This window comes from Aristolochia californica, unplaced genomic scaffold (genome assembly GCF_029961685.1).
Source record: "Aristolochia californica isolate CCGP_79_NKW_82.1479 unplaced genomic scaffold, dmAriCali1.0.hap1 SCAF_11, whole genome shotgun sequence".
NCBI lineage: Eukaryota > Viridiplantae > Streptophyta > Magnoliopsida > Piperales > Aristolochiaceae > Aristolochia > Aristolochia californica.
This window is the reverse complement of record NW_027181782.1, coordinates 1,981,840-1,992,912: the sequence shown is the minus strand read 5'-3', so window position 1 is coordinate 1,992,912 and position 11,073 is coordinate 1,981,840. Positions and strand designations below refer to the sequence as shown.

Below are 11,073 nucleotides of genomic sequence, written 5' to 3'. Positions count from 1 at the left end.
GATGCATCTTCTGTTTGAGTGGACCTTAAGATTGCATTTCCCTTCACAGTGCATGTAAGAAATTTACTTGAACTGAAATACAATAACCAAATTGAGTGAAATTCTAAAAAGTACAGCAACGTGCCGACACTTTTATATGGGTTAAAAATAGCCAATAAAAACCGAGATGAGAAGAAGATAATACTTCTTGATCTTTTTTACCTGTACAAGAAGCCTTAAAAAAATATATATAAATGAGTACTTTTAATATCAGATAACGATGTAATGACGATCATGATATATCTGAGGAGAGCCTCAACTGCTGAAGCTCACAAACTTCTTCCCTCTACCATATGCCACATACAACTGCGGCTGGGGGGGACTGACACCATCTCTTGGAAGAGTGATGCCTCGGGCTTGTTCACTGTGGCATCCCAGTACTCTCACTTGTGTGGCTGAGCTCTAAAAGTTAGTACTAACCAGTGAGCAGCTTCGCAAAAGTGGGAGAATAGTTGAAGATCAAAATTATAAAGTTTTATTTGAACCACCCTGAATTTGTGAGCTATCGCTTTCTTGATTGCTCCTTGGCTGGACAGCTTTGGGATGACATCTGTATTAAAATAATCTTCATTTTTTTCTTCCCCCTATCTCTACTGGTGCTTCTCTCACATTCAGATCCTCGAGGAAATACTGAGAAGATATTTCTGTCTTTTTAATTGCTTATAATCTTCACGTATACAACAGTTTTGGATAGAAGTCCCTTCTCAACCCATGATTTACCCTTCGAAATGGTTTGATGAGTTTTTAATTTCATCGATCATTCTTTTTGGCATTTCAGGTGTTATGCTCGTCTGCACCCCCGTGCTGTGAACTGCAGGAAGAAGAAGTGTGGACACAGCAACCCGGTCAGTCATCTTGATCTTGATATTAAAGCTTCTATGGTCACTTAGCACTTAATTGTTATGACAAAAAAGAAGACACAAGGCAAGCTTGAAGTACAACAGGGTAACCTCCAGCCTCCAGCCTCATGGAAGTTGCATGTGCTATCCAGAATTGAAAAAATGTCCTGTGAGCAGTTCTTGTTGAAAGCATGAAACTGAAGCATACATGAATTAATGGAAGGAGTGTTCTATACTCCCAAACACCGTAGAAGTTATACTTATATGCACAAAATTGGATAAGAAATGAAATGCAACATAAAATGTTTATTATTTGGGTGATTTCCCTTTATTCTTTATTTTATACAACTTGACTATGTTAATTGTGGCATGATGATGGATTGTTGTATTGCATCATTGAAAGTGGCCATCAAATTATGATCTCACTTCAAGAGCCTTCAAGAAACTTGTGATCTTACTTTGCAGCACTAGAACCATTTTATAGCTCCTAAGGATGTACTCTATTTAGCAGAGGACAACTGAACATGTCACAACCAGATAATCCAGATAGATAAATTGATGAACCACCTCTGTGATATGCAACTACTGGTTATAGTTGAATTAACATGCTTATTATTCAAAACTACTTAAAAAGCTTTGAAAAGAATAGTTTTTGTATGTCGTTTAAAGAATTTACAGATATATAGTACGACTAAACAAACATTAAACAACCAACTGAACCACAATTGACTGGAAAAAAAGGATATTTAAAATAATAACACTCTTGCTAGAAGTATATTCTTCAAGATACAAGTTAAACTACTAATACAGATTACAGAAATACTATAAAACATTAAATTGCACGAGAAATTTGCAGAAAAAAGTTACTTCACACTGGAATCTTCACTTGGGCTATACAATATTAGCAACTCAAGACCGATAGAAAAGCTAACATTGCTTTTAAGCATATTACTTAAGAGAAGAAGAAAGAATGAGAAAGATATATTTGTTTTAAAGAAAACATGTGTTTGTCCATACATTAATATACCACTTGAATTTATCCTTTGAGCTTCCGTTGATCATCTTTAAATTTTATAAAATGTTTTACAAGTTAAATGAAAGCTATGAATAATATAAAAAGATGTGCAGTCATGCTTACCAGTAGGAACATTAGAAGCAACATTCGAAAGAACAAGTATCACAGCAGCAAGCACTATAATACCGGTAGCACTATCAATTTGTGCATGTGGCTCCATTAAATCCCAGAAAGCACTTGGTATTCCGGTTTTATTGAAACCATCAACAGTAATAAACATCCCACAGAAAAATATTAAGAGGGAATATGAAACCTGGAAGGAAAAACAAAACAAAAAAAAAGTTGAGTCTGGTAGGTTAACGATTGGAACAAAATCTCAGTGTGAAATCTTGAACAAGAATTCCAGTAGCTGAGTTTAGGAAAAAAACTTAGAAAAAGAGAATGAAGAAGAAGAAGAAAAGGTTTACATTTTTATGTAAAAACTTAAGGAAATTAGAATGCTGACCTTATCCAGGCATGGATGCGCATCCTTGAAATCAACAACCATAAGAACTAGAGCTGTTGTAATTGCTGTCCATGACATATTAAGCCCCATTAACAAAGCAATTAGCATACCAAGTGTTACAAGGTACACACAAGTCTTCCATAACGACCTCTTCCATCTCTCTTCCTTCTCATCTACATATTTTAAAGAACCCCCATTTTCTGTAGCATGATTCAAACTATCCATCCCAAGACTTCTTTTAGATCCAGTGTCTTCTTTCGTCTGAGGAAGACCATCATTCTCTTTTGAAACAATTGAGCTTCTATCGGAATCAATCCTAGCACTGTATACTCTCTGTGAGTTATTTTGAAGTGAATTTGATGGACTCCTGAACGTCTCATTGTTCCTTGACTCCCCAGTTGTAGCAGGGGTATGCACCATTCCATCAATTACAAGGCCTGACTCTAGGGAACTTAATGAGTTTAGATGAGACAGAGTTGCAGGTGTAAACCTATGAGAGACCACTTCATCCTCAGCTACCAGTTCAGGCACAGCCTGTTCTTCATCTTTCACTGGTGATAACAACCTCCAATACATACATAAGATAATAACCATATTGATCACTATCCCCAGTAGCATAGCAGGAACTATTCCTGCAGCAAATTTACCAAAAGAAATGCCACTCTGAACAGCTATGATCAAGTTTTGTGGATTGCCTATTGGCGTAGCTGAGGATCCAATATTTGCACTTGAAGCCAAGGCTAATAAGAACGGTTCAGGTGGCAAGTCATTCTGCCTTGCAACTTTCAGAACAAATTCAGTGAGGATAACACATGTTGTATCATTGGTAAATAGGGCACTTGAGATGGCTGAAATCAAACAAATCCGACAGAGTAAGTCTTTACCACCTCTGCTTTTATATGAGAGCATTTTACCCAAATACTTGAACATATCAGCTTGTTCAAGATAGACACTGACAACCATGGTGCCAAAAAGGAGGCCAAGGATAGGAAGATCAATGGCGTCATAAGCTTGGTCAGGGGTGATAACTCTGAAAATTACCATCAGCATGGCTCCCAAGAGAGAACCAGCTGTTCGGCCAATTGGAAGAAAGGGAACCGCAGGAAAAACAGCCATGACCCAGAAGATTGCAAATGCAACTGAGCCAAAAACAACTGCAACAGTACTAGCCATGGCCATGTTTAGTTATGGGGTGAGGAATGACAGCACAGAGGGGATCAACGCAGAACTTGCCTCTGAAATTGGTAAGATGGCTTTTTACTCACGTTGAAATCCAGCTGAAAGATCTTGGCGTCCCAAGAAACAACACAACCCAAAGATAAAAAGCATATATGTAAAGATCGATCAACTAAACCAATAGAGAGCAACACAAAGAAACAACGGAACTGTAGGCAAGGAAGATAAAAAGCAAACAACTGGGACCTTGATCGGTATCCGGAATACCGTCATGCTCTGCCTCTTAAATACGCTGGCTGCTCACACTAAAAGAACAGAGACTAACAACACAGCCACAAAGAAATGGTTATTTAGTCGATCACTCCAGAAGCGTCAACAATTGGCAAAGAATTCGCAGACATGGATAAATAAATATCCAAGTCACCTAAAGTTAGAAAATCCCAAAGGAAAAAAAGCACTTCCCAACTACAGCGATGCACATTCGCTACTAGCCCAAAACAAGAAAAAAAGGGAAGAAAGCTGCATAATCCACGTCAACAATCTCCAACAGCAAACAGAACACAAAAAACCAGACGACCCAAAAGCTTTGTTTATACAAAGAATACAACGAGAGTAGTGCGAGCACAGAGCAAGCACGAGCTCAAAAACTGATTCCTCCCCGACGATAGGGCGCTAATGGAGAGCACCCAGATAACACGATCAACTCAAAACCTGAATTCTGCACTAGATACAATGACAATTTAAAGAAAAAAACCCAGAAATGCTCGGACCTACCTGATGGGAAATTTGGATGGAACCCGAATGAGTGCAGTCAATGCCAAGACAGAAGATCACCATACAGGCACCTACATTATCTCAAGTGAAACGTTTTTCTACCTGTCTCGAATTTCTTCCTTTTTTTCCTTTTGGGCGACAGATTTGTCCGCATGATGAGTTTATGGAGGGAATTCGAGTCAACCATGACGAAAGGCAAGCAAGCAGCGGTGAAATTTTAGTTAGGTTCGTTAAATGATGTCGACGAACAGAGCTCGCAGAGACACCCTCGCTCGGTGAAATTTTATGCCGGGAGTTTTTAGTTTTAGAGTTTAAATTGGATAGCTAGGTCTCAGGGGTGGCTTCGAACCGAGTCGGCTTGCGAGCGGCTCGAGTTCGGCTCGGTACCGGCTCGGTTCGTTATCCATCGAGATCAAGCCGAGCTCGAGCACCGAAATTGGCTCGTTTACCTTAACGAGCTGGGCTCGACCGAAGCCAGGTTCGGTTCGTCAGTTCGCGAGCCGGCTCGAGGTGAGTCAGATCGGTATCGGAATCGGGAGTGGGGGAGCGGGATCAAGAGCGAGGGGGGGAAAAAATTTTCCTCCCCTCGTCACCGTCGAGCCCCTCTCGTCAGCTGTTGTCGCCGCCTCTACCGCCGTCGCAGCTGCTCGCCGGCCGCCTCTGTGGCCATCCGTTCGATTTCTTTCTCTCCTCGTCGTCGTATCTGTTTCCGTCACCGCCACCTCCTTCGCAGCCGTCATCCCCGACGATAGGTCCTCCCCGGCGCCGTAACCCCCTTCCTTCCGCGTCGTCTCGGCGGAAAACCAGAACCTGTTCAGGGGAGAAATAATCTCCCCCCTCCCCCGTGCGAAGATGATATCGCACGTGCGAGATAAAAAAGTAAAAAAAAAAAACTTTTTCCTCTCGAAAAAATTAAATTTTTTTTTATAGGAATAAGTTTCTATAAACTATTAGTGTCTCATGTTTTTTTAAACATTTTTCTAATTGAAATTTTTTATTAAAAATCATATAATTTTCTAAGTAAGATTCTCGTACCAAGATGGGGTAGAAAACTGTATAAATTTTTTTTGAATAAGTATTTAACAGTTGATGCTGTAATAATTTTAGCATGAAGCAATTTTCATTGCAATTTTGTGTTTGATATTTTATTTAATTAAAAATTTATCGATAAGTATAATAATATATTAGATTGATTATTAATTTTTATTTATTTCCCTGTAAGAGACAATAAAAGGTCCATTTAACTTTACTAAGAAAATTTTAAAATATTTCTTGTAATTTTCTAATAAGTCACTAATAGTAATAAGATTTTATTTAAAGGTTTTTTTGGGAATATGTATCATAGGAAAAATATTTTTAGTTTTTCCTAGAATATAAATTTTCATCTAGGGCACTAAGGAGGCCATAATAAATTATGGCCAGATTCAAAAATTACAAAACAAGCTAGACAACAATTGGAGTAAAAAAGATTAATATTGGTGCATTTTTAATCCATTATTGAAATTCAATCCTGACCCTCCCCTATCATTATATTTTTTAAAAATGTATGCATAATTTTATATATAATTTATTCAAAGCCACCCCTATGTGCGAGATCATAAACAAGGAAGAAAAAAACTTTTTGTCCCTTCCTCATGACTCTTAAATAAATTGAAAAGATATTTTAGTAGAAATACGTTTCTAGAGACTATTAGTGGTTTTTCAATAAATATTGAAAAAACATTTTTAGTAGAAATACAGGGACCATTAGTACCTCATGTTTTTTCAAAATATTTTTCTAATTATAAATTCTTTTTAAAAATCCATACAATTTTCTACGTAAGGTTTTCTTGCCAAGATGGGTTAGAAAACCATATAGAAATTTTTTGAATAAGTATTTAATAGTTGACGATATAATACTTTGAGCATGAGGCAATTTTCATAGCAATTTTGTGTTTGACATTTTATGTGATTAAAAATTTATCGATAAGTATAATAATATATTTTATTAATTATTAATTTTTATTTATTTCCTTAGAAAAGGCAATAAGACGTCCATTTAACTTTCCTAAGAAAAATTTAAAATATTTCTCAAACAGTAATAGGATTTTATTTCGAACTCGTTGGGCTCGAGCTCGATAACAATTTTAGGCTCGAGATGAGGCTCGGCTCGATGTCACCCCTAGCCAGGGTGGGTACTTCTGTATGGGAAGTGAGTGGCATTTGCCCTCGACGTTGAGAATAATATCGATTGATAGAATCAGAATTGATATTTAAATTAAATATCGATCAGGGAACTTCCTAGGAAACGTTAGAAATCTATATTCAAGTAAACACAAATTTATAAGAAATAAGGCTTATATGTTTGAAACTTCTATATCAATGATTGGAAGAGAGTTGTCGACTCCTTCCTCACCCCACCTCCAAACCATTCAAAACTTACCCATTCAAACTCTGGTCTATTTCAATCCCTATCATTTCCTCTTCAATAATAGGGAGCTGACCTTTGACTATGGTCATCATAGGCGTCTACTTATACAGCTTGTTTGGGTGTGACCTAGACTCCAAGGATTGGGGATTTTTTTGTTTTGTCACAATGAGACATGTCCAAATTCTTCCTCTAGGACTTATTCCATGAGTCAAGTAAAAATATCCCTTCCATCAAGTTGTAAATGGACCCATTAATACCAATGTGAGGCTCCATCATTTGAATGGACCACTTAAATGTGACCCCATTGCCAAACATAAAATGGACCTTTTACCTTGTTCTACTTTTTATTTTAAGGTAAGTAGGAGTGCACTTAAGGGGTTATGTCTAAATAGTCTCTTGTACACATACTTAGGAAATCATTAGGTGAAATTTGTTCAATTAGGGTTTGGTAGCATTTGAACTTTGTGTCTATACATTTGATGAAATTGACATTTGTTAATAAATGAAATAATTCCTATTAATATTATTTTCTTGTATTTACTTTTGTAATTTCTGTTCATGTAACCCTTTTTTTTTTGCTAATTGGAAATTTTAATTAGTTTGACAAGAAAATTAACTAATTTTTTTATTAGATATAATTATGTAATATACTTAGTTAACTCCATATTATGCTTTAGCTAGTGAAAATGAAAATAAATAAATAAATAAATAATTCCTTAAAAACAACACATCAAATACAAGTGTATTGAGAAACATGTGAATTACTTGAATTGAGGAGACAAGAAACAAGGTTGAAGAGACTCCAATCTGACAGTGGCAATGCAAGTGATGCTCTCTTTAAGCAAAAGTGTTGGATGTCTTTCAAGGTGAGGCTCTCATGAGCAGAAAGACTACACTCGACCAGCATGTCTTTAATTATTTAATTTCTTTATGGTGGGCATGGAACCAATAATCTATTCCCCTCACCTTGAACCTAACCTAAAATCCTTCTCTCACACAAGTTTGGAAATCCAACTCACCCCCACTTGTGAAAGGTTTTTATGGGGATGGGTTTCAGGTCAAAGATAATAAATTATGAAATTCACAGGTCAAGTCCACTAAGAATTGGAAGTTTCTCCATTGCTTTCTAACCCCTTATGAGAGGTAAGCCTATTGCTATGACTATGAGTGTCGAGGGAATTCCAAATCGGATTTGATGCCAAAAGGAGAGAGTGTAAACGGAGATGGCCCGTCTGGCTTGCTTGCAGACTATCAAGTTTGCTGCAGACCCAAGCAAGGAAAGGTTGCCTGCAATTGTGCTCACCCATGCCAAAACAAACCATGCCTTTGTTTCTTGCGTTGCAGAAATGACTGCTGCAGACACTGCCACAGGAGCTCCAAGTAAGAGAACTGCAAGAGAAAAGATATACGTTATACAGAACCATCCATTAATAAAAAGAACCAAGTCAGCAAACGAAATGGTGGCACTCCTTCCATTCTAATTCAAGTATGCTTCAGTTTCATGCTTTCAACAAGAACTGCTCTCAGGACATTTTCTCAATTGTGGATAACACATGCAACTTCTACCAGACTGCTGCATGATCATTGAGCTGTAGAGCTTAAAATCTTTAACTCCTTAAATTGAGTCTCATTAGATAAGCTTTACACAGGTGATCCCATGTTTGGTTTCATCAGCTCTCAACGCAATGTGCTATGCATCATTGAAAGTGGCCATCAAATTATGATCTCACTTCAAGAGCCTTCAAGAAACTTGTGATCTTACTTTGCAGCACTAGAACCATTTTATAGCTCCAAAGGAAGTACTATTTAGTAGAGGACAACTGAACATGTCAAAGCCAGATAATCCAGATAGATAAATTGATGAACCACCTCTGTGATATGCAACTACTGGTTATAGTTGAATTAATGTTCTTATTCTTCAAAACTACTTAAAAAGCTTTGAAAAGAATAATTTTTGTATGTCATTTAAAGAATTTAAAGATATATAGTACGACTAAACAAACATCAAACAACAAACTGAACCACAATTGACTGGAAAAAAGGATATTTAAAATAATAACACTCTTGCTAGAAGTATATTCTTCAAGATACAAGTTAAACTACTAATACAGATTACAGAAATACTATAAAACATTAAATTGCATGAGAAATTTGCAGGAAAAAGTTACTTCACACTTGAATCTTCACTTGGGCTATACAATATTAGCAACTCAAGACCGATAGAAAAGCTAACCCCTTATGAGAGAAATTTTATAAAATGATTTACAAGTCAAATGAAAGCTATGAATAAAGCTTTTTAGCAAGATGAAAGTTTGACAAAAATTACCTATGCTTGTTAAAGACTGTTATCACTTCTGACCCTGCAGGAGATCAGCTTGTTGGAAAGGAAAAACTGGAAGATACAATCTAGTATGGGAATTCAGAAGTTCTGTATACAGGCAACCCACTGGGGATCCATTGCTTTCTAACCCCTTATGAGAGGTAAGCCTATTGCCATGACTATGAGTGTCGAGGGAATTCCAAATCGGAGATGATGCCAAAAGGAGAGAGTGTAAGCAGAGATGGCCCCTCTGGCCTCCTCGCAGACTACCAAGTTTGCTGCAGACCCAAGCAAGGTAAGGTTGCCTGCAACCGTGCTTACCCATGCCAAAACAAGCCATGCCTTTGTTTCTTGTGGTGCAGAAATGGCTGCTGCAGATGCCGCCACACGAGCTCCAATTAAGAGAACTGCAAGAGAAAAGATATACATTATACAGAATAAAATAGATATTTCCATCCATTAATAAAAAGAACCCAGTCAGCAAATGGAAGAAAAGCTAACATTAATACAGATTACAGATATACTACAATATTAGCAACTCACGACCGATAGAAAAGCTAACATTGCTTTTAAGCATATTACTTAAGAGAAGAAGAAAGAATGAGAAAGATATATATTTGTTTTAAAGAAAACATGTGTTTGTCCATACATTAATATAGCACTTGAATTTATCCTTTGAGCTTCCGTTGATCATTAAACATCTTTAAATTTTATAAAATGTTTTACAAGTTAAATGAAAGCTATGAATAATATAAAAAGATGTGCAGTCATACTTACCGGTAGGAACATTAGAAGCAACATTCGAAAGAACAAGTATCACAGCAGCCAGCACTATAATACCGGTAGCACTATCAATTTGTGCATGTGGCTCCATTAAATCCCAGAAAGCACTCGGTATTCCGGTTTTATTGAAACCATCAACAGTTATAAACATCCCACCGAAAAATAATAAGAGGGTATATGAAACCTGGAAGCAAAAACAAAACAAAAAAAAGTTTGAGTCTGGTAGATTAAACGATTGGAACAAAATCTCAGTGTGAAATCTTGAACAAGAAATCCAGTTGCTGAGTTTAGAAAAAAAACCCTGAAAAAAAGAGAATGAAGAAGTACAAGAAAAGTTATGTAAAAACTTAAGGAAATTAGAATGCTGACCTTTTTCAGGCATGGAAGTGCATCCTTGAAATTAACAATTATAAGAACTAGAGCTGTTGTAATTGCTGTCCACGACATATTAAGCCCCATTAACAAAGCAATTAGCATACCAAGCGTTATAAGGTATACACAAGTCTTCTGTAACAACCTCTTCCATCTCTCTTCCACTTCATCCTCAGCTACCAGTTCAGGCACAACCTGTTCTTCATCTTTCACTGGTGATAACAACCTCCAATACATACATAAGATAATAACCATATTGACCACTATCCCCAGTAGCATAGCAGGAACTATTCCTGCAGCAAATTTACCAAAAGAAATGCCACTCTGAACAGCTATGATCAAGTTTTGTGGATTGCCTATTGGCGTAGCTGAGGATCCAATATTTGCACTTGAAGCCAAGGCTAATAAGAACGGTTCAGGTGGCAAGTTATTCTGCCTTGCAACTTTCAGAACAAATTCAGTGAGGACAACACATGTTGTATCATTGGTAAATAGGGCACTTGAGATGGCTGAAATCAAACAAATCCGACAGAGTAAGTCTTTACCACCTCTGTTTTTATATGAGAGCATTTTACCCAAATACTTGAACATATCAGCTTGCTCAAGATAGATACTGACAACCATGGTGCCAAAAAGGAGGCTAAGGATAGGAAGATCAATGGCATCAAAAGCTTGGTCAGGGGTGATAACTCTGAAAATTACCATCAGAGTGCCTCCCAAGAGAGAACCAGCTATTCGGCCAATTGGAAGAAAGGGAACCGCAGGAAAAACAGCCATGACCCAGAAGATTGCAAATGCAATTGAGCCAAAAACAACTTCAACAGTACTAGCCATGGCCAT

At 37.1% G+C, this 11,073-nt stretch overlaps 2 protein-coding genes across 2 annotated transcripts; both read right to left on the bottom strand.

The window, feature by feature from the left end:
* Positions 1-224: 224 nt before the first annotated feature.
* Positions 225-3,584, bottom strand: LOC137944687 (silicon efflux transporter LSI2-like). The gene is made up of 3 exons (XM_068790405.1): positions 2,399-3,584; positions 2,017-2,206; positions 225-850 (listed from the first exon to the last, which is right to left on the bottom strand). The coding sequence occupies exons 1-3, from the start codon at positions 3,575-3,577 to the stop codon at positions 756-758; spliced, it is 1,464 nt and encodes a 487-aa protein (XP_068646506.1). The 5' UTR covers positions 3,578-3,584; the 3' UTR covers positions 225-755.
* A 3,980-nt stretch (positions 3,585-7,564) lies between these two features.
* Positions 7,565-11,073, bottom strand: LOC137944615 (silicon efflux transporter LSI2-like). The gene is made up of 4 exons (XM_068790310.1): positions 10,231-11,073; positions 9,856-10,045; positions 9,085-9,485; positions 7,565-8,147 (listed from the first exon to the last, which is right to left on the bottom strand). The coding sequence occupies exons 1-3, from the start codon at positions 11,071-11,073 to the stop codon at positions 9,223-9,225; spliced, it is 1,296 nt and encodes a 431-aa protein (XP_068646411.1). The 3' UTR covers positions 7,565-8,147; positions 9,085-9,222.

Coding starts and splice junctions, on each gene's coding strand:
- LOC137944687 (XM_068790405.1), bottom strand. CDS start 3,577: ATGGCCATGGCTAGTACTGTTGCAGTTGTTTTTGGCTCAGTTGCATTT. Junction 2,207..2,398: donor CGCATCCATGCCTGGATAAG/GTCAGCATTCTA, acceptor TTTTCCTTCCAG/GTTTCATATTCCCTCTTAAT. Junction 851..2,016: donor TGCTTCTAATGTTCCTACTG/GTAAGCATGACT, acceptor TTCTTCCTGCAG/TTCACAGCACGGGGGTGCAG.
- LOC137944615 (XM_068790310.1), bottom strand. CDS start 11,073: ATGGCCATGGCTAGTACTGTTGAAGTTGTTTTTGGCTCAATTGCATTT. Junction 10,046..10,230: donor CACTTCCATGCCTGAAAAAG/GTCAGCATTCTA, acceptor TTTTGCTTCCAG/GTTTCATATACCCTCTTATT. Junction 9,486..9,855: donor TGCTTCTAATGTTCCTACCG/GTAAGTATGACT, acceptor TTTCTCTTGCAG/TTCTCTTAATTGGAGCTCGT.